At 43.9% G+C, this 24451-nt stretch overlaps 1 protein-coding gene across 5 annotated transcripts in view; it reads right to left on the minus strand.

Moving 5' to 3' along the window:
- Positions 1–24451, minus strand: part of unc5a (unc-5 netrin receptor A) — a 105936-nt gene that overhangs the window by 53819 nt on the left and 27666 nt on the right. For all 5 annotated transcript variants that reach the window (XM_029165642.3, XM_029165641.3, XM_029165643.3 and 2 more), the window contains exon 2: positions 877–1092. In XM_029165642.3, the coding sequence (XP_029021475.1) occupies positions 877–1092 (216 nt within the window). The remainder of the gene's footprint in view (positions 1–876; positions 1093–24451) is intronic.

Genomic DNA, 24451 nt, shown 5'->3' on the forward strand with positions numbered 1-24451 from the left:
GAGGAGGTGAGCACCCGTCCAATCAAAGCTTCGATATAGGACGATAATTAAGGTGGTGCCTAAACTGGATCAGAGGTCCCGCTCTACCATGGTGCCTGGTTCCGCTGACCACGACCCCTGTGACAATTTGTGTGACAACTTTGGGCCACATCCGCTGAGCTGCTGCATGTTAATGCCAAACCCAGGACCCCACGTGGATCCAATGCAAAACAAGCACTATACGCATAGGATTTATACTTTTGTTGTTGAAATTTATAAAACACTGCTCCTGTGTTTTTGTGGGCGTACACACTGGTGCATTAGTCAGTGTTTTGTGTGCGATATTTACAGTAATTTTAATACATAGCTATCAATCTCAGCAGGCATGTGTTTGCGTGTGTGTGTGTGTGTGTGTGTGTGTGTGTGTGTGTTTTGTGCATGTCCGCATCCCTCCCCCCCAGAAAATTGCATCCCAATCAGTTGTCAGCCTGTGAATGGGTGGTATGAATTTACAGATCGCTGCTGAGTCACACCACATCAGTGTCATACATGTTTATGACACTGATGGCGGAGGCGGGGGACTGCAGCATAACAGAGAGAAAAACAAACAGGTCTCCAAGGTGATCGAGAAGATTTCTGAGACTAAAACCAATGTGCTTATTACGAGACTGGCGGGCTAAATAGGCTGGGATGAGCGAGGAGCCTGATGAAGCACAGTAATCACTGACAAAGTGCAAGCCTCAGTTTAGCATGCAAACACTTTGCATAATGTGCTGAATATATGAAGGCACACGTCACACATGCGCAGCAGAACAGGTGGACTCGCAGCTGAGGAGGAGGCAGATTCCAGCCTAAATCGAATCAGGATGATGTATGCAGATGGTTCGTTTTGTGTACCTGTGGCCGGGTCCACAGTCCGCTCGATCAGGTGGTCGTCCTGGTGAACCCACTCGCTGTTGCACTTGAAGTAGATCTGCGTGGCCGGCGAGGAGCGGCAGGTCAGCGTCACCGGCTTGTTCTTCACGATGTACTCGTCCTCCGGCTCCACCTGGAAGTGAGGTAACAGGTCCGAGAAGGCGGCGGGGAGCGTCGCCGTGGCAGTGTGCTCGGAACCTGCGGGGAACGGAAGACGCCGAGATTTCAGGAGAGACGGCAAAAAAGCAGGGAAGGCTTTCAAGTTCTCAGGTTGTCATGGAGGCGGGAGCTGCAGCTTCCCTGCCTCGCTGCCCGAGTAGCGAGCGAAGAGGCAGCCGCATCTAATGCGGCGACTCTGCGTCCTTGGTGGATTTCAGCTCGTACTTATACATATGAAAGACAGAGTAGACAGACACAAATGGACAGAGAGGAGACTCGGCCTCGTCTCCTCTCCGCTGCGTTGGAGCGGCCAGAGGAGTCCGTGTCTTTGCTCCAGCTCTTAATCACAGCCCTTTAACATCACCGCTGATGGACTGGCAGCCGTAAATCCCATCTCGGCAACTGGACCACTTCACGCGGTGTTATATGGCTTTTCAACCAGGACTCTAACTCCACACACATTAAGCAAGACAGGGTGAGAGGCAGGGAGGTTGGAGATGACTGACAACTAGATAGCCAGTTAAGTTAAAACTGCATCTCTACACACTCTGGCTTTTATCCCTCCACAACTCTGTGTGACATTTACAGTAGGACGATGTTAAGGAAGAAGAAAAGGAAACGCGGCTTGACTATACGGGAGCTGTCCTTCAGAGGAGCCTGATTTAAAGCACACTCGTATAGTCTGTTTCAGGCACACAACGAAGCGCACACGCGCCCTCTTCCTGAACATACTAAGCCTTGTGCGAGACGCACTGCAGCGCGCTAGAGGACACAGAACAGAGCAGGACGGAGGGAAATAACCTCTCCGCAGCAGCAGCACTCGGGGGAGGCCAGTAAATCCCCCCCAAAAAACCCTTAAAAAGAATGTAATATTAATTTAATGCCCTGGATCCAATATGGCTGACAGGCCAGGCATTAACGCTCAATCACTCCCCGTGCGGCGGGGGTGGGGGTGGAGAGGGAGTCCACGGCTCTCATAACAAAACAGCAACACTGGCGCTGACCTTTCCCTCCGCTCGCTCCTCGCTCACCCAGCCTTCCTTCATCCCTGCAGTTTGCTGATGCCTGGGTCAGGGATAATGTTACGTCGCGTCATAAACACCAATCTCGGGATAAAGACTTTATCTGTCACTTCCTCCCCCCACTGCACATTATATTAATGTCTGTCGTCGTCTTTTTTTTCTCCATTTTTACCCCTGTGTGCTGAGTTGCTAATTTATCAGGATGAGATACAGTGAAGCACGCCGCCGCCGCCGCTGAACCCCATTAATGTTTCGTGTACGTTTAACTCTTAATGAAAACTAAATGTTCTGTGTCCAATGAACGACATACATCACTTGCTGACACGTTCAATTTTTTCCCCCCGTTTCCTAGCGCATTTTCTTAAGCGCTACACATTTGCAGGGGAGAGAATGTCATTAATGCGGCAGCTCCCAATTCGGGACGACATTGTTTACTATGTATGTGAGTGCGCGTTGCTCGTCTCGTGGCGTCAAGGAAAAGGCCACAGTTCATCATGAATAGCGAGTATAATTGCTCTTACGGAGAGCCCAAACTTCGCTAATAAACAGCATGGGACCAGTAGGTCAGGCCGCTTGAAAAAGCGCTGGTCCTAATGACGGCGGCTCCGTCTAATGGGCCGGCTTCCAGCTTTGTAACCGCAGCCATTAGCCGGCCGGGCTGACCCTCTGTACTCCCCGCAGACTCAAGACGACAGCTCGCTAAAACAGTGGGCGCGACTCACCTCACACCTGCCAGGTTAATTATCTCATAGAGGACAGGTGATGCTGAAACCAACGCCACCGGAGACGCCCGACGAGCGGCGCCGACGGCTTGATGAAGCCCCGACGCTGGTACCTCTCCGCCGGCTTCTCATTTGCAGGGTCACATTCAACGTGAACTCTCAACTCATGATGAAGCTTCCAATTTGTGTTTGTATGTGTATGGGCACTCGCGGCGGAGGTTATTCTTCCATTTTACTACATGCACTTCAGGTTAATGAGGTTAAACACGTAATTTCTTTAGAGAAGTAAATTGTCATTTTATGGCGGGGCATTCTAGTCACGCGCGGCCTTATATCAAACCCATAATGGGGGGCTGATGCGTAGTAAATTGGCTCAGATTATTGTCACGACTCAGTGTACTTCAAAGTCAGCGCACACACAGACACACACATGGAGTTTCAGCCACTTAACAGACTTCTTGTGGGTCAATGCACAAATCAAATAGACATCCAGCACCATGGGCAGTGCATTACATCCCACTAAATGTGATTGGCTAACGCTGCCATCAATTGCAAAATGCATCCGAGTCCATTGCCAGATCATTTTGTAGACGCAAACAAACGCTGGATGCTAAACGTCTCCCTTGTTGATCATTGAGTTGATGGAGATGATTTAATTGAAGCAGCATGATGGATGTGTCGCTAAGGCCCAATAGCTGCACCGCTCCACGCCCCGACTGGGCATTTACATAAAAAAAAAGTTCACTTCGAGTCAAAATTAAAAATACATCAGGCTGCGACCAAAGATCCCGTTGCTGGATTTCTGCTGCAGCTGCTTTCCTCCCGAGAGCAACGTCGCCTTCCCTAAAACACGCGCACGCAAACGCAACCAGGTGCAGCAGCTGTCAGTGAGCTGAGCCATGATGTCCGGGGCAGATTCCCCGCTGCACACAGACCCACGTCTCATGTGTCCAGCTGACCAAATCAGACGCCAAGAACATCCATGAGAGGAGGAAATGATTAATTGGTTGAGATGCACACATGAAACTGGGCACTTAAAAATATACTTATTCCATCTACTCCTACGCCCGCTCGCTTTGTGCCCGCAGGATCACGATTTCAGGTAGGTTGCAGCTTTTATTACCATTCATGTTCAATATTTTATAAAGATTTTTACTGTAATGTCGCCTAGTGTATCATTTTGCATGAGCAGGTTATCTTTTTTGCGTACACACTAATCTCAAGCCTTCTTTTGAAATGCAACTCCCAGCCCGTGTGTCACACCGACATTCGTTATCACCATTTGTAAAAAAAAAAACTAAACAAAAACGCATTAATGTATGTTTTATTTCACTTCCTTATCATCTAGTCGGAGAACAGAGGTGCTGAATGAGCGACAGAATGAGGGTGTCAGCGGGACGAAAAGCCACAGCTAGAGAGAACATAACGCTCCTTTGTGTACCTCCCCTATGGCACCAACAGTTCGTTTGCCCTTTGGAGCCAATTACTTTTTTTTCTTCTTCTTTACAACGTCGTGTCCCCAAAGGAAAGCATCATTGAGCAATCACTGAGCATAATTTACATCACAGTGATGAACAGCCGCTATAACAAGTGTTTTATGACACCATCAGTGCCTTACAATGTCCTCTGAAATTAATTCAATTAAAATTACTATCCAGAATATTAAATCATTTCATGTTTAGCTGCCATTACCAACAAAGCCGGTGCTGAACTCCTGTTGGTTGAGGAGTAGCTGCTCAAGTGGGTTTCTGGATGCTGAGAATGGAAATTTGAGTTAGAAATGCTAATGATAAAAAAATGATGATTAGACGTGATCAAGCACAGGGAGGAACGCAAATGTTGTGAAAAGTATGTTTGAGGAAATAAAAGCCTACCTTCACCATCACACATACTGTGGAGCTTGACTGACTGATCTTTGTTTGTCCACAGATGACAAATATTTACTCCTCCACATGTCTGCGGTTCACAATACATTTTTCAATGAGGCGACCGTGCTTCAGCGAGCACGCCTTTAACCACACACACTCACTCCGTCGCACAAACACGGAGCATATAAGTAACAAAGTGCACACGCATTCAAAATGCACTGTTTTAAATGCAAAAAGGGGGAAAATAGCTCCTCGGCTCTCAATCGGTGACAGATGGAGCCACAAAAAAATGCTTTGTGTTTTATACACAGACAAATTTCTATAGTCGTCAGCCTTGGTGTGGGGAATGTTCAAAAGCTCGCCTCCTATGCATCACATACGCAATAAATTAGCAACCTAAAATTCATCACGTCGCATTTGCATCAATAGGTGGAAGAATGGAGGGAGGTAGAAAAATATAAATTCAAGGACTGAGACAGGCAGCGAGGACGGAGAGGATGGGGATGAGGATGTAAATTATTCTCACATGCCACGTGTGATGTTATTACAGCTCTCTTATTTAAATGAATAGGAAACTGGCTGCTAAGCATGGACGCTGATGCAGGCCGGTGCATCAGTATGCGTTTATTAATTCAGGACACTAATAACAAGGTGCCTGCAGCACTCTGTGACGAGGGCGGCTCCATGATAGAGGCGCCTCCGCTACTCAGGTCACATCATCAACTTTAAGAGAACTGCCATCAAAAGCTGGCGACATAAATCAGCTCTCCTCAAACAGGGAATAACTTTGAATGATTAGATTCTGCATTCGTGTTATGTCGTCAAACAGTTTGTCAACAAAATGAAAAAGAAGAAAAAAAAGGTGGAGCTGTTAGTTGTGTAAATATGATGCGCAGCAACACTATTGATGAGCCTCACACCTTTGAACAGAGCTTACACATCTGTTTATTCCGCTTTGTTAATTTTTATTTAATAATTTCTCCTCATCTATTCAAAGTGATACCTCAGCGGGGGGTGAGGGGTCGGGGGGGTGTTGAACTAAGCAGGGAAGCAATTTTGCATCGTCTACCTTTGCCACCAGCGCTGACACTCACCGACTCCTCCGCTGCGCCTTGAAAGGCACAAGCCTAACGAGTCCATTTTAAGTTTGTGTCAACGTGAAAAAGCTGACATTTCGCAGTGCGTGCGAGCGAGCAAGCAAGTATTTGTCCGCTCAAATCCACACGTTTGAAGCAAATGCGTGCGAATAAACTGCTGAAAGTCATGTTTAACAAGATCTGCAGCTGGGAGGCTGAATGTGTGTTATGTGTAAATAACATCAGTGCTAATGTGGGATATGTAAAAAAAACAACATCTTGATTTAAATAGTTATACAGTCAGACAAAGTGCAGTTCTATTCCTAGATGCATCATTAGCAGCACAGTGGAGAATACTGCAGTTTTCTCTGGGTACTCCAGTTTTCTCCCATCAAAGATCAGCAGGTCAAACTCTTAGGGTATTTGGAGAGTGTAAATTGCCAACGTGAATGACTCTGTGTCTGTATGTCCTGACACGTCGGCCCTGGGCCCGACTGGCTACCTGTCCAGGGTGCAACATGCCCATTTACTCAGTGACATCTGGTGAAGGGTCATGTGCTGCAGCCAAGTGGCTCCGATAATGAACGGACGGATTATTAGTTTGTGAGTGCACAATCTACACAAATATCCATGCCGGTGGTTCGAGCATCACAGCTGATGATTTGTACCATTTTACTTCCACATGTCTCCGACGTCATGTCCGAAAAAGCCTCAAACCATTTTCATCAGTGGTTCAAATCGCTGATTGACAGTTTCCAATTGACGTACTGTACCTTATGTTGGATTTCTACAAAAATATTTTAGAAGCACAGCAAAAACTACACACATATAAATCTTGAAGCCCATACAGACATAAACACTATTATTTACCTGGAGGAAGAAATTCAGTCTTGCTGTAACTAAACTAGAAATGTAGATTGAACGCTTCAAATTCTACTATTTGACAGTTCAATGCGGGATGGTTTTCATGAGATGCGCAGAGATTTAAACACCGTTCGACTTAATAACTACACACAATCCTCAGAGGAATTGCAGACATCCTGAGCCGTCAGGAGGGGCTGACACAGTCGCCGTCTTTGCCATCCGAGGCACGCACGCGCTGGCGGATTTGTCGTTTCCTTATGCTTAGCCGGAAACAAGGTTATTCAGAGGCAAGTTGATTACAGGGCTCGAGCCGGCGTGGAAAGAAACAGAAATGCAGATGGAGAGGGAAGGGAAGCATTTTTTAAATCTTTGAAATGGATGTTAGGAAATAATGGGAGGAGGGAGGAAGACGGAGACAAGAGACAATTTAGATTACCAAGTTAATCCTTTAATTAGCGGATGTGCCTACAGCTAAAATGAGGTTTCACACACTGCATTTTACAACTGTGGAACAATCCGAACTGCAGAAAGCGAGGCAGGCTGCCACAATGATCAAGAGCCACAAACCTTAAAATAATAGAACGCCACAATCGCTGCTAATCTATATTGTTTACGGACTGAACAAAACACCACAAACAGCGATCCTGTTTTGTCCGTATCCCATCGCTCATATTACAAACGCGGTTACTTGGAGAGCTTCACAATTAAATAAAACATGCTCTTTCGGCCAGCAGCACCAGGGCTCGTGTCCTCGCAGAAAATACACTGTCAGTTTAGCGACCACTCAGAAAGCAGATTCAATTTGGCAAAATGACAAAGCAGTGACAGGAGAGTGTATAAGTGCCGATGTCAGCAGATGCTCCTTAAACTTATTCGGTCTGTTCCAAGGGGGTTTTTGAGTGTGAAGCCTCCTTGTGACACGTTCAAGCTGCCTGTTCCTCTCTTCTCCTCCCCCTCGCCTGATCGTCTCCCCCACTCTCATACCCAGGTAGAACCAAATGGAGGATGACTTGTGCCATCTAATTAGTGTGACGGAGCATGGAGGCATTAGACAGAGAATAAGAACACAACACAAGGATATGATCCATAACAAGGCTGAGATAAAGCATCACCTGCTCAACTCTAATTACTGTAACAAAAAACAAGTGACGATTCAATAAGCCACCAGCGCTGACTGTGGCAGTGGCACATGCCAAGGCCCTCACTTACTCCACGCTGCAAAGACAAAAGGTATAAAACTCAAAATTAGAGTTTCCACTGAATATCGGTTTACTGCAATAACCTGTGTTACGCTCTCACCACCGCCAATAAATCAAATGCTTACAAGTGCATTTATTGATCCCATAGCAATTCATCCAGTAGTGCCGGACTAATCAATCAATTGATATTGTCTGGGGGTAAAGATTGTTGAGGGTCATTAATAGGCCATGAAAACACTGGATGTGTACATACGAAGTGATTTCTGCTTCCCCTGCCTCTATAATGCTTTAATATGACAGCCCTGTAGATACGGACATGTGGCAGCAGCCTTATCAAAGCACAAACGCGTTTACCACATGTCACATGTTTGCCTGGGATCTGGGATCAGTGGCTGCAGACCTGAAAGAGAAATATAACTAGGAATTATGTAGATAAGTGTGAAATGAAAGACAGCGCTGGTTATCTGATGTGACCACCCACCTCCAAAGCAAACCCAAACGCAGCTGAACTCCACGCGTGTTTAGGGAAACTCATTTCAACCTCAACCCGCTTTCTGATTATTCTCCTTTTTTTTTGTTTTTTTTGTGTATTTTGTGTTTTTCTCCCATGCAACACCAGCGCCTGAGCATCACAACCAGCAGCAGAGACGCACCGGCGTCTGTGATTTAGCAATGCATGAAAACAAATCTAAATCCGAGGTGGTTGTTGTTTTGGGCCTGTTCAAGGCAGGAGAATGAGGGTTTGCTTGTAAGAGCACACGAGTAACATTAACGCCAACTAATGGAAAAAATAAGTTATTAAAAACAACACGCCCGTCTAATGTCGCATTAAAATCCCAGTGATGGCAGCAGCTTCAGCACGTCCTCCACTTTGACAGTGACTCATGGCACCTTTATTTGAGCGCTGGGAGTCTCTCCTCAGTCTGAGCATGACTATCGCCACCTGAAACGCTTCATGCGACACCGCACGGCGAGTATTAGGACGGCTGCTGTACGTGTTGCTAATGTCAGTGAGATGAAAACCAACAGGACTGCGGCTCACCGGAAACTCCCTCAGAAATGAGATTTAAATAATACCCTACACATAAAACATGGTTGGGAGTTCTCCCCGTTTCTCTCCCAGACTGTGTAATTTCTTGTACATTTAAGGCAAAAAGGAGGAAAAGGTACAAAGGCATCAACCCTGCAGATCAACAGTTCTAGGCTGGTTTAGCTCTGACACAATGCTGCAACGCAGTCCTGACAAAATAAAGGTCGCTTCATCACCTCAACAATAAGAGCTATTTAATGAAGCCTTCCACAATGAATAGATGAATAGCATGTTGGTGGGATTTTAATGTCATAAAGCATATAATCTTGGGGGAAATTAGAAACAATGAGGAATTATTATTAGCAGGAGGAGCAATTGAATCTAGTCAGTCACGGATACACTGTCTATTTCCCAGTGGTGAAAGTACAGTATTTAAAGGATGAGGCTGGTGCTACTTGATAATCTAGTTATTGTCAACATCTCCCATATAGTGAAACGGCTTTAACCAACAATGGGTCCTCCATTTCTCTCAGGACTTGACGATTTCATTCTCCTGTCTCTGGCACTGGCTCCTAAGCTAATTTGTCTAATTTGTCTTAAGCTCAAAAAGGAATAAACTGCGCCGTATTGAAGAATTTCCCCATTGTGAGATAAATAAAGTCGCATCTGATCTTATCTGTATTTGTAAAGGGCTATTTTCAGCCCTGGACTCATGCACACTTTGTGCACTTAGGAGTATTTACGGTCCCCGAACACTGTTTGATGACCGCATCAAAATACCCACCGTGTCCTTGCTCCTTGTAATGAAGGGCCGTCTAGTGTAACACACCGGTACTGGAGTAATTCTACTCGGTTACTTTCCTCCTCCCCCGGTGACCAGAGGCTGTGTGTCTGAACCAGATAAGCAGCACACAGCAACTCCTGCTGGGTTGTTACAGCAACTGATGATCTTCTGACAAATGATGTGATGAGAAGGGACGGCGCCTCGACACTGCTAATAACGCCTCGCCACAAATAGGACGATGCACCATCTGATAACCAGGGAGCTGTTCCTATTGTACAGAGGGTGTGAGGACTGGACAGGAAATATTTGCTCTAAACTGCTAAACTTGCTCTAAGATTTTCATTTTTCTAAGAGTTACACAAATGGGAGAGACTTGACCAAAATCTAGGATGTCTGCGTTTTAGTCTAAACCTTTCTAAACCTTTCTGCTGCAGCCAATATGAAAATCAGCACACTGTGTCTTTTTCTATGGGGATTAGCAGTTTAGTCCTCTCACATTAGTTGTAAATATGTTGTTTCATTTGCAGAGCAGCTGTAACAAAGAGGCCCAAGTACAGCAGGCGCCGACTGAGAAATTGAATTTATCAGCACAATGGTCAACTTCTTATTTGTCCTGCTCGCTTACATCTGCCGAGGGCCTGTAATACACAGATGCTTTAAGCAGTCCTTGAGACTCTCCCATTGAGACTGGGGCTTTTCAATCCGTCATCCGTGCATTGTGAATACTAAAACACACTATGAGGACAAACGCGGCACGTTTCCTTCGTTATTACAGCATAAATGTTGAGCACAGTGGACCTCTCCCCCGAGTTCCCCTCAGCAATAGCTGGCCTGGGTTTTTCCCCGCTTCCTGCCTTTTGAAATCCATAAAGGGCCTTGATGGCCACGCTCTATATTACGGAGACAGAAATGGCTTCACATCCAACCCAATAATGTGCATGAACAATAGCAAAGCATTAGGTGAGTGGCAATAAATATCTGAAAAGAGGCACTTTGCTCCAGAAAATATACCAATAGGATTTAAGCAATGAGTCTAGTGGAGACATCTTATCAGGGCTGTCGACCAATGTGTACGAAGGTGTGAAGAACGGGCCAGAAAGTGCTTTAATGGAAAGAAAGATCATTATCTAAATTAATAACACTTCTTTAAAATTGAGTCAGCATGTCACCTTGTTCTTTCGCGTGTAGGGTAAAAAGTCTTGTGCCTTGCTGCCATTAGGGCATTTCTTGTTTGACTGTAAAAGTACCAGGAAAATGGAAGTTCACAAACTACAGCAAAGGCTCGCTCCAAGCATTTGAATGTCATTTGGATAATGGAGTGGTATTCAAGGATCTCTCAGAAGCTACTTTGAAATGCAAGGCAGGTGACGGCCCTGACAGGCAACGATTTGAGTTTTAACGACGATTCAGGATCTGAATGAGGGAAATGTTATTCTTACTAAATTTAGCATGATGGGCCGTATTTGACTTAAGATAATTTTTGGCTAACTAATGTGCCATTACCTTCTGTAGAGCAGGACACTGTTTGGCTTAAAAAGGTCTACATACGCATTAGAGAAACCATGGTGTAACCGCTGCCAGTGTTTTCCAGTGTGGACAGTAAAAAAAAAGCAATGACTAACATTATCCTCCAACACGTCTCATGCAGAGTAGGTACAGAGTTGTCGTCTTTTTGGGGCTGCTACAAAAATGAACACTGATTATATCCCCACTTCAGTTGTCAAAACCATTGAAAGCCACGATATGAAGGAAACTGGTGTTTAGTATCAAGAGTCTGAATCTCTGATGGTAAAAGGTTCTTCTGTCAACTCTTCAGTTTTCTTTTGCCACGAAACTCTAAGTTACTGTACTCATTTTCTGTCATTGCCGTTTTGCTAATTTAAAAGCAGCCGCAAGATAAAAGAGACCAAGAACTAAAAGCTAAAAACAAGTATGTACCTGAAAACTACTGCAGGAAGGAAAAAAACAGCAGCAACTGAAAAACAACATGAATATCCTGAAGGGCCAGACTTTTGCTGCCAAGCTGTGCAAATTAATTGATTTTATTGTGCACACTAAAAGAAATGTTTAAACCTATTACACCTAATGTTGAGGAGCCTAACTCTGCCCTAAGAGGAACCATTCAAATGCTTGATTGTATTTTTAGATATCTGGGAAAGTAGAATGCTGCTCATAAATTACCTTGTTGGCACATACAAACTCAGGCTAAAGTCTCTGGGTAGTTTTCCATATCTGGGGGAAGCTTCTAGCTTTCATTCACGTTCATTCAACTTGGACAGTTTTCTTCAGACATGTTTCCTGCCCCAGTAAACATTTGTTTTTGTCAGTTTTTCAGGCTCATTATGTTTAAAGCAGTTAATCACCAGATCGCATGAGACTGCTCATGTTGGAAAAGAACATTAGCCAAAGACCCCATTGGCGTCTGAAATCATGCATCTGCATGGCCAAACAGCCCTGAGACTGATCCAGTGTTTGTACCTGCAGTTTTACTCATGAACTTGACCAACATGACCAAAACAAACTCTAATTTATGTGATGCACAGTATATTTTAATTCGATCTACATATAAATGATCTGATTTAAATAAAGTCATATTTCTTCAATACGACAATAATAACAGTGGGGGAAAACTGCAACATACAGTATAGGCATTTCAGACAGAATTATTTTTCGCATACAGCGCTGTCATGCTATTTTCACTATTTCCGAGAACCCTGGACAAATGACTGAATTGTTAAAGCACGGATAAAAGCCAACTGCATCCACACTGGGTGAGTTTTTTTGTTTGTTTTCCTCACCCACCAAATTTAATGATGAAACCACACTGCCGAAAATAATGTGGCATTACCTATTCAATACTTTGCTGCTTTGGTTCTAATTAAAACCACATTTGTAGGTTATTATCCTGTCTGAGTTGCATAATTCTAGTTTTCGGGCTAAATTATAAAAGCCATTGAATCTGCTGCAAAAAAAGCACACACAGCTGCAAACACTGTCTATAAACATTAAAATTATTAGTGTTAAATACTTTGAGGTGCTTTTTGTAACAATAGGTTACTAATCGTCAACAAGAATTACTTTAAGTAAAGTTAAATTTTAATTTATTCTGTCCTCTTGAATAAACCATCACCAATATTTGATTTCAAATATTATGGCGCTTTCAAAAACCAAAACAATATGCACACTGTTTTTCTATTTGAAACAAATGATAGCCTGCCATTACTAAAATACAGAGTGGATGCTCCAATCCATAATGGATGAGCAGTGAAGCTCAAAATATTTGCTTTTCACCATACAATACAGATGAACACATCTGTGCCACGAGGGCTGATCCAAAGTGACACATGCAGCCTGACACGGAGGCTGAACTTCAGCTCAGAAACCATCTAGTTGATCCCTGCAGGTTTTTTTTTTTTTTTTATTATTGGAAGGTGCTGCTGGTCCAGGTTATGAATGTTTGCCATTGTGTAAAACACTCTTTTGTTCTTTGCTCTGAAGGATCAGATGCCTGATGTGCAATGGCAACCGAGCTTCCTCCAGCCCAGCTCCAATACCCCTTCGGTAGAAAGACAGATTGCCTAATTCCCCATCACCTGGGCCGGGGCTGGATCCACGACACCTGCTGGTCGAGCCCGGTTTAGTGCTCTCCCTGTCAGCTAACGTATGGGTCTACTGATGTGCTGTGACTGGGCCGGGCTGATCCTACCCAACACGCATTAGGGCCAGCTGTTGTGTCTCATCTGTCTGTGTGTGTGCCCGTATAGCTGCGAACCGACAGCAAACACAGGCTGCTCAAAACACAACGCCCCCATCCACCTTCACAACACCATCATCTCCTGGCCCTTGACTAAATGACTGCAGAAGTACCAACTTTAATTGGGTCCAAGAATGTGGCTGATGGGGAAAAAAGTTGATTGACTGCGAGTGTGGTAATTGCAGTCTTGATTGCACCCGTCTACAAAGCTAATTCTGGGACTTAAAATTCAGGATCACAGTCCGAAGAGTTAACAGTGGAACGTAAACACTACAAATTGCGTGTTGATGTGTTCAACTTTGATGATTAAGGTTAAAGAATTCAGTGATTACAGTAAATCCATGAAAAGAAAAGCACTTAATAAACACACGTACACAAATCCAAACTCATCAAGTAATCAGACAAAACCAAACAAATGACACTCTGCATTCACCATTATCCGTGTCTGAGCTTGTGGATTTCACTGAATTCATTATACTTTCAGTCTAACCAGTAGCATCGCAAGGCACAGGGAGATTGTATCCACCCTGTTGAGAAAGATGAGGGAGACGCCCTTTTCAAAGTTTGAGCCCGTGAACCCCTGAAAGGTCTGTTCATGCCCCTGCCGGCATGAATAATCACCCCGGCTCCCCTGTAATGTGCTGCAGATGATGTATTGGGCCACATTTATTACTGCTCTGCGTCCACCTGGCTGGGAGCAGCAAGTCGTCCATTAATATAAAACCCAAGCTTGCACCAAGATTTCTGCAGAGCCAAAGACTCCAGGCTTAGAGACACTTTAGGACTCTCCAGTTTTTACCAATTAGGTAAAAACATATGGACAGCTCCCAATATGTCTATAGCGCAGCATGATGTACTGTAGAGCCTTTGTCTAACCAAGGCCCCTTGCACTAGTAATCCCTGTGGACGTTCATGTAGTCTTTTATAAGACCTCTCATCTCAGCGGGGAAGAAAAACGACAGTCCAATCAGACTTCCGGCGTTCAGCTAGTCACCCAATATGCAGGACATGTTGTTGGTTAAGACTCAGGATTAGTCCTGCTGGATAACACATTCATGTTTCAATTGTAACAGAGCATTAAAACTGCCAGCGCTTTCCAGTGGCTTAACATTACACGCATTACTTTAGCTGTCAAATTAATTGCACAAATTTGCCCTTTAGACAAACATGTCAGATCCCTGACTTAAAAACAATACCAATGGTTTCTGACATGCAGGTCATGCTGACATGGTTATAGGAACGTTGAAGAAATATTTAATATGATGCAAACTTGAAACTGGCTGGGGAAACAGAAAATCCCATCATATGCATATAAATACACCAAAACTGTCTGGAATTTCGCTTTTGTCAGGTTCTTTTGATGATGACTATGAGCCTTATTACAATGAAGGTATGTTATTTAATATGTCAAATCTGAGGACATTTGCTCAACTGTGATGCAATTATTCTTTTACTGATATGAATAATTTCAAATATAGCAAAATCCATCCGTCCATACTCTATTGGGTGTTGGAGCTATAATAGAATATATTATACTGGAGAAATGTCTGATGTTTTGGTTGCAGTTTTACAAAAATGAAAACTGCAGTAAAATTATCTAATTTTCTAAACTCTTTTCTAAAATCTAGACGTTTCATGCATACACTGTATGTGGTGTGTGCATCCCTGAGCATGCAGGACCTGCCCGATAAATGTACTAGAGGTCACAATAAGAATCCATTTAAATCTATCCTTTACATAGAAATTACTTATTTGTCCAATTTTTTACAGAGTGTTCCATGATATTGTGGCAAGCCTGGAATTCACACACCTCTTGATTGAAATCATTGCCATCGGGAGAACCTGGCCAACACCCTCAGAGGAGCCGCTATTCTCAACGTAAGTGAATCATTGATTTTCAGCAGGAAATCATCAAACCGAATCTATGGTAAATGAAGGAGTGGAGATGGCAAATGGTGCAGTTCAGCGGGATATTCAGTTATCACTGTATTCTGTCATAGGCAGGCCACCGTGTCCAGCTATTTCTGTGTGGTTAAGTGAGGACCAGCCACTCTCCGAGGGAGTTTGTTCTTGTGCTTTGGTAAAGTGCAAATGGAAAGCACCCTTGAGTGAACAAAATTGTACCAGGAAGAGTTTGAAAGAAATTGTAATCTTGCCAAAAATAAAAATGAGACAAGAAAGCAATAACATCCTGAACCAACACAGAAATCCTATTGTGGGTTCTCCGCCAAAGGGTTGCTCTATGAAAATGAGCTGCTTTGATGTTTGATTAAAAAAAAAAAAAAAAACTATCCTTTTTCTTTGAATCCCTGTAGGAATTGTTTGAAAATTAATAATGTTTGAATTAGAAGATTTAATAAAAGGACTAACAGCTCAGAGTCGGATCATACAGTATGTGCAGCGTTGTACATCCTTTGCCTTTTTCACACCAACAGATTTGACATCTTCACTGTGAAGCAGACAGCGGATATAAAAACAGCACAATCCACACTTCACTAACAGTTACTCAACTGCAATGACAGTGTGTCTGGTTCAATGTGGTCAAGCAGACACCAAAAAAACCCCTCCATTTTCACATACATTATTTTTGTGTCATATACTAAGATTATGTGAATTTTTTTTGTCAAATTAGAAAAGACAAAAATGTAAATGACAGAAGCTACGGACTCTGGGTTTAAGGCTTCAGGCTGTGTTGCTTCTGACAGGAAGAGATAACCACTAAGGAAGCGAAGCCTCCTTGTTGTACAGTAGGTGTGAACACCCTTGGTATGGAAATGTTTTTGAGGTCAAGCATGCAAGATGATAAAGGCTGTTGAAATGTTAGAAGGTCAGCTTCTGTTTTGTCCCCAGGTCCGTTTTTTGTTTCAGTAAAAAAAAAAAAAAAAAACGGTGAACTTAACGCTGAGATACAAAATAAAAGAAACAACAACATATGACTTGTTTGCTAGGAAAACACATGAAAAGTGCAGACAGCCGGGCTGCCCAGACGCTGATGATTACTGCTGAGATCCAGAGGATATTGTAAAAAAGAAAAAAAAAATACACTTGGTAAAAGCTCTGTTGGTTCAAACTGTGCAACCGTCAGTAATGGCTCAAACTAGCAAATAAAATGTGAGGGGCTGCCAGTGCTGCTCAGGCGGTTTTACAGTATAAAAAACAGATTAAGCCCGAAGTTTCAGATGAATCATGACTCATCTGAAACATTCATCCGGTTGTGTCAGCCCTTAGCATTTTAAGATTATACAACTGATTGACTTGGCTGGCCTGAGGCGACTTGTTGGGAAGCGGTGATGGACCTGTGCCAAATCCTGACGCGAGGCAGCACAGAACATTTAGCTTAAATGTCTCGAGCAGCGAACGGAGCGCCCGGTGACTCAGGGTACAGTATATTTTCGTCATGAGGTGCTGCGGCTCCTCTCCTGTCTTACATAAACAATAAGCAGGCTGGCGTCGCGTCATGGGGCTGGCGTGTGGGCGTGTGCACGCGTGACCGAGTCCTTCGAGCAGCTTAAGCAAAAGTGATAAGCAGGGGAAACAGGGTTGCGGTTCCAAGGATCACTAGAAATTCATTGCTCCAACTGTCAAGGAGGAAGAGAAGGGGGAAAGTGTATTTAAAGGATTTTCACAGTCCTTAAGGCTATTTATTACATCTCATCAGCTGTAGCAGAGAGTGGCTGCATGTAATTGCAGCCATAGATCTTTCGTTCTGAAGACAGCCAATCAAGATGGATTCCTTTTCCGCAGCTGGGATTGACCGTGAGTGAATCCTGGTGACTTAGAGACGGGACATTATTTAACATGGACCCGGAGTGACGCTAAGGAGCACTAGGTTCCAGGGTTGTTAAAGCACTTGTCACACTCCAAAGGCATCCATCTGCACAATGCTGGCTTCAATCAATAGATAAGTAATCGGCTGCAATGAGCGCCAGCATGCAGTATTACTCACAGCCGCTGTCCTGGAGCAGCCCCCGCCGCCCAGCAACCGGAGCGGCTCCACCGTGAAGGAACTTATCTTTCCAGCTGAACACAACGCTATCGACAGGCCACAACTAACATCACCCGTGCGCGTGTGTGCGATCGTTCGGAGGGATTGTGCTTTTATGTCGCGCTGTTTAGCCGCTGCGGAGACAATGCCGCGCATAAAACGTGCGACAACTTCACTGCATGCGTTACGCCTGCGATGCATCATTTAAATGTTGCACCAGATTGACGGGAAAAAAAAGGAAAAGACAGAGAAATCAGGTGACCGGAGTGTTTAGTGTAAGCGACAAAGCCTCAACAGATGTGCTTTCACTCTCGTCGAACGCGTGTCACGCTGCCATTTCATTTTCGAGTGAGCTGCGAGCTGTTGCACGGGAAATGATGGGATTGCAAATCATGTGGGGAACGTGGCGGTGTGGGAAGCACGGTGGGGAAACCTGGATCAGTGAACGCACAAAGGGGGTCAGATACTGCAACACGGTAAAGGCTCAGGTGGGTGAAATATGGCTGAAATTCATTCACTTCCCAACATCATGTCCCAGTTGCACATTTTTCATCAGGCCTGAAACACGTGGGACTGCTTCACAGTAAATACTACGACAAACCGTGTCAAACAGCACGTTGGTCCTGATTAAGGTTAAACTTTGATGGAATATGACTAATCTACTTTATTATACTCTGCTACTATTTATAGACGTGCTCAGATAAGACCTGTTAGATGATTAGATGACGTCTTTCATGGAAACTACAAGTAGGACACAAGTAATTCTTCTCCACTTTGGGAAAGCTTTTAAAAAAGGTCACACAGAACTTAATTTCACATACAGTACATACAAAATGATAGTTAGATTAACTAGAGTCTTATTTTGTGCTTGTCACATTACAGAGCTCAAAAAGCTCAAGACAATGGTTTTGCAGAAAAACTGATTATTTAAGTCATCTGTACTTAAATCAAATTAAAATCTATTTTAAATTAAACCACGCAACCACATTCATCATTTTTGATGAAACCACGTTTTGCGAAGAACACAAAGTTTAGCTTTACTTTATGAATTTAGATTTAATTTATTTTAACAACTTTTGTTAAACTGACAGACACAAGGTATTGCAAACAAGCAAATAAAAAAAAGTCTTGGGCAACACAGCAGCAGCAAGAAATCCAGAATTCACATCTTGTGCATAACCGTTATTCTGTAAATTATAATACAAACAAATGTGATGAACTGTAGGAGGCGGCACTGACGCCTTAAGGCTTCACAGCATCTTATGTGGTTTTAGCTGGAGAACAGAATAGATCTTAGAGTCAAGCTTTGAAAAAAAAACACTGACATGAATTTAACGATCAAAACATGGATATGAACATTTTGACGAAAGGCAAAGGTTGATAAATGTGCTTCAGTGCATGCGAATGCAATCAAACCTTCTTGCCTACAGACGGCTGGATGCTGTTGCCTACAGGCTGCACACAGCACTGCAGGTGTGTCATGCTCTTCAATGATGACATTCATTTCCAAAACTACTAGAAAAAAAACGAGTTGTTTTTAAAATGCAAAGTAAATTCATTTGGTGTTTTTGTTGATAAATATGTCTATTCACACAAAGCATCACCATACACACGCCATAAATCAAATTACTACCATGATGTTGATGGGGTCTCCTGCTGTGCTTTCTCTGAACAGGCATGGACAACAACACAGCTGGGAGCTGATATGCACACCAATTTACTTTGAGCACAACAAATATATGCAGGAGATTCTCTCAAAGAAAATTGAATATTTAATTCCTCATTTGAATGGATTAACAAATGCCAGGCACAAAATTCCCTCGATTATTCACGACGAGGGCAGAGCAGCGTACGACGACGTCGGGCGCGAAGCAAGGTCGTCGTTTTCGCCTCAAGTGTTTATGTCAAACAAGACACTTAAAATTTCTTCCCTAATTGTCCTGTGTTTGGGACGAAACGAGTGAAGTTGAAGTTAACGGGAGGTGGTTAATGGTGTAAAACGTAAGGGCACGGTTCAGGGTTGTACTTTACATCCATCTGAGATAAAAGCAGCAAGATATACAAGAAGATTAAAGCAACGATATAACATTTCTCTGTCACATTTGTGTTTGACCTTACACCAGTCGAGCCCTGGTCTATTTGGCACATTCATTTAAGACATGTCACTCTTGTAACGATGGATATAGACTTTTTGACTGGCCTGCTCTAAATATTACCCTCCTAGACTGAACTATGTACATGACCTACTCTCAGAACAAAAGAGCTGTGTTCAGTAACTGCCTGAGATTAAGAGAGCTATTCAACGTGCCTGTTGTTGCTTCTGCAGACAAACACGCGGCTAATGGAAGCGTCTCTTGTACCGAAGACGCTGAGGAGGAATTACATTGCGCTAATGTGAGGTCATGATTAACAAGGCTGAAACCTGAACCTGCTGAGGACCAGTCACCCCCCCAAGACCAGCTCCGTCTTAGCTCCTGTTTCCATATGTTGCAGAGATTTGATTACTTGTTATTTTGTTCTTTAATGAAGACTTATGCTGCATTTGTAATGTGTCCTGCCTGGAGTCTGATCACATTTCAGGCCTCACTGAGTGCTTTCACCTTTCTGTTTGGTTTCACTGGCGTGGCAGAACCAACTGGCTGCAGAAACGAGAGCAAGTAGAAAATCCCAGAAAAATCCAATTACAAAGGGAATGTAAAGGGATGTTGTACTGTATTTTAGGCATCATTATATTTAACAGCAAACAAAGAGCTGTTCAAAAACTTAAAAAAAGTCATCTGTAATGCTCATTTCTTCCACTATACCAGCTTGTACAAAAACTCCACCGAACAAACAACCAGGATTTTGTGAAAAGGTTCCCAATCTTTATCTGCGTTCAACAAGAGACTTTAAAGGCTGAAAGGCAAATGTTTGCTTTTCAGCTTGAATCTTGCTGTATTCAGACTCGGCAGATGTGACTGTTGATGCGCATCAGAAGTATTCACTGAAGGCACGGAATCAGCGCAGGCATCCATTTAAAGCCAGGGCCGATCATTCTCCGTTCATTGTCGCCAGCGTGTACAGTAATTACATGCCAACGCCACTTGTGACTTTAGTGATCAGAGTCCTTTCTTGTGTTTTAATGGAGGTTTTCTTTTTAGCGAGATTGGCTTTAAAAAGCTTGTTACATCGTGTTGGAGTTGATGAAAAACACAATGCCACCGCTGTGGTGTTTAAAGGATTAGCTTTGAGATTTGTTTTTCTATTGAGGGGTGCTTTATCCGGCTGCAGACACACATTACAGTGAGTAACATTTGTTACCTACAGTATGTCTTTAATAAACAAGAAGCAGCCGACATCTTCTGGAGTTGAACTCTCCTTTACACAGACTAATGCTTAAACTCTGAGTGAGACATGCAAAACGACTTAGTACCTCAGACGAAAAACATTAATAAGGGTGAAATGATTATCTCGCTTCCTGACACCTCCACCGGTCTGTTCTTGAAATTCTCATTTGCAACTTTAATTCCACAAATGGAGTCCGAAGCTGTGTTTACAAGGAGCGAGACAGCTTTAGCCGTGACAGCTCAAAAGCAGTTCTCCAGTGATAAATAGCCTAATGCTGCATAAGCATGTCTCGTGTACATTAATATCTACTTGAAAGCTCTTTAAAAATACTGTACATGTTGCTGCAAGGCTTTATAAATGTAACGCAGGACCTCTTATGTTTTGCCAGAATACTACTGTACAGTACGTGTCGAAGGTGCAGACAATGCGAAAGAGATGTGTCATGGCTGCTAATGATAACACGCTATAAGAAAGAAAATGGGTCAAGAACGTACAATAGGGAGTTGATTGCTTGTCCTGCATCGTGTTAGAAAAACATGGTAAACCACCTGCTTCCTTTTGCTTTATGCTCCAATACACTCACACATACACATACACATACACATACACATACACATACACATACACACACACATACACACACAAGCTCCCTCATCATTCACCAAGCACTCGCTGCTAGTGCCAGAAAGTCATCTTATTCTTAGTCATTTGAAAAGAGCGGTCAGCAGAAGAACTGCTCCGGGAACATCACTGTTAGTAAATATGTCAAATGCCTGTGGTGGCAAGACCCAAAATAATACGGGGTTATTCTGTTATGCCTCTCGCGTATGCCACTGATGTTTTCTCACTACTAAAAGCCCTGGGAGTGTGGGGTCGGGCCCATGTGGAAAATCATGCCTTATATGCATGTGTGTCTTGGGAGGGCGCTGATGCCAGAGCGAGGCACTGAAGATGTTGGCATCCCACACCGGAAAAGTGTGGAAATCCACAGAGCGGAGAGAATTAGCGACTCCCTGCTGGGGCCAACGGATAGTTGCAGAGAAAAAAGGGAGGGAAGGGAACGGAAAAAAACCCCCAAAAAACTATGGTGGTGTAGAAAATGACCTCTGAGAGGAAAGGAGTGAACGAGCGGGGTGGGAGAGGATGGGTGGGCGGGCGGTCCGCTGGGAGAAGTGCAGGGAGGGATGCAAAGCCAGGTCACCTTCTCCAGAGAGTGCAGCTGCGAACACTCTGCTCCTGGGAGGAGGGTCACAGTCGAAAGCTCTGCGTGTTATATACCAAAGCCCACATTCTTCCTCGCCGCCTTCACCCCGCTCGGGTCTGCAATAACAAACCCAATTAAGAAGCCCAGGAGAGGAGCTAGCGCGGTCTCACAGTTGCCTCTCGCTGACTTGGCAACCAGAATTACAGCTCGAGAGAGTACCTTTCAACATCAAATAAAGAGAATACCAGCAATTACCAGTGAATACCTTCATTCTCCAGCTCCCCTTTTCCAGCTGATGGTGACTCATAAAAGCACTTTTAATTTACCCCGGATGCATGCTATGCAAGCATATTGAAAGCAAAGGCGCAACACTTTGTGGTTCGAGCATAAAATGGCACCCACGTCTGCAGAGTTTGTTTAGCGTTGTAATGCCCTGGCTACGGCGGGGTCGTCCTTATTTACTGTATGTGGCATTTCAGATGGTATTTGTTTCATCCGGGTGTCACGCCGCATGGCATTTATTTAGAATCAGCTGCAACGATCAACGCCACGGCGCTGCAGCGGGAGGCGTGCGGCGCGGCGACGAGCTCAACCTCCTCCATTGTCCGGCGGCACACGGAGTAAAATAATTGCTGGCGCCTTCAGATGTGAGCAGATGAATCCGTCACATTTGGAGTTGGTTAGCGAGGCCGCGGTGCAGGTCACAGGACTGGTTATGACTGGCTCATTAAAAGGAAAGGCCCCTGGTTTCCTGTACGAAGTCAGCCCCATTTAAAACGTGATTGTGTAGAGTGGAGGCAGAGTCTGACTGTTTGTAGGTTTCAGCGATGTCCCTCTCTAACTGTCATCTTGTAGATTTGAAATCCCCACCCGATCGATTGTACTAAAAGCTCTAATCTGATTGTTAAAAAGAGTTGACTTGACAAAGCTGTTATCAAACCGTTTTAAGCACCAATCAATACTGCATTATGCGCGGGGGTCTTTTCGTTGTTGTGGCAACTTTTCCAAGGGCAGGTGAAGGGAAGCCTGTGACCTCCATGCGTCTGAGTCCACGCTGACAAATCCACGTATGGCAGGAGACACGCGCACCATTTTCTTCATGTAATCAGACGGTCACGCTGCTTCACAGGCCAACGTGCTCTCGTATCAGGAAAAGGGAAAACAGCTAGTAACAATGCATAACTGATCATGTGTGGAAATGAAAAACTCATGTCATTTCCCCGTTGATGCTTTAACATTAACTGGCTGTATTGGAATAGCCTCCACGCATTGCTCTGCGTGTGATTGTATATTTCAGGATAGCGTAATGGTCCATAAAGAGTTGTGTAGTAACACTGAAAGGATCATTTCTCAGTGAGAACAGAAAAGCACGCAGACAGCAATTTCAACTCCCTTTTCCTCTTCCATCTTTTCACGTCTTTCACTATTCATTCCACTCACGCATTTAACATTAGAGGGCAAATAAATTGATTGCCAGCAGCTGAAGACACTTATCTCCCAACGAGTCAGCTTTGCACTACAGACCCCAATACCAAAACCAGGAAGTACTTCATTACATTGATGCTTAACAGTACGAAGAATAAAAAGAAAAAAAAGGCCAAACACTGGATCGACACCAGCAAACTGCAGTTACAAACACACCAAACACAGCAAGACCAAGACGGAGTGAGAAACAATGATCAAGACCTCCGGGCTAAACTGCGTTCATTAGTGGCAGCAATGCAGAATGAATGGAGCCGCTTACTTATTCTGCAAGCGTCCTGGCAAAGAGCGAGCGGGCAGGAACAGGGCTAGCCTTAGCCTCATGCTTGCCTGGGTAGTGATGGCCAATTAAGCCGCTCTCTGATGAGCCATGCAGAGGCTCGGCAAGCAATTAGGGGGGCCAGGAGTCCCTGCTCATTACTGCTGCAGACACATCAAGCATTGTCCTGCCCAACATACATTTACAGCCACGAGATACAAGAAATGCCTAATAAATGTGGCTTTATATCGCTCAAATTGAATAACGGACATTTGTCCGGCAATAGCTGCGTTAATTAAACGTCGCCGTGGCAACCTTGGCTGCTGAGGAACACTCTCGCTGGACCGGGAGGTTGCAGGTGGATGCTAAAGCTTTTTAGACTTGTCATTTATGCAGATGCACATAACCAAAGAACGCTTGGCGTCGAAGCTGCTTGGAGCATTGATTTAGCTCAGAGTTTGGGAAGTCCTACAACGGAAGAGTGTTGAATAAAAGTCAGAGGATTTAATACAGAAGAGAAAAAATTAAGATAACTGAGTTAATAAAATAGAACAGAACGTCAGAGAGGATTCCTATATACAAGACGAGCACAACCATTACAGCTCTTGCATGAACATTCATAGTCCAAACCAAACAGCGAGACGCACAGTATCTTAGACAGGACAGATTTATTTACAGATATGAGAACAGTTTTTCTACTAGATCTCATCTGATTACACTACTTACAGTATGGAAAGCCAGCACTCCGCACACTGATGCGTCTGTGCGATAGGAATCTTGTTGCGATTTGTTTTGTTTCCTTAAACAAGAAGCAAAACCTGC

This window comes from Betta splendens, chromosome 10, assembly GCF_900634795.4.
Source record: "Betta splendens chromosome 10, fBetSpl5.4, whole genome shotgun sequence".
Classification (NCBI taxonomy): Eukaryota; Metazoa; Chordata; class Actinopteri; order Anabantiformes; family Osphronemidae; genus Betta; species Betta splendens.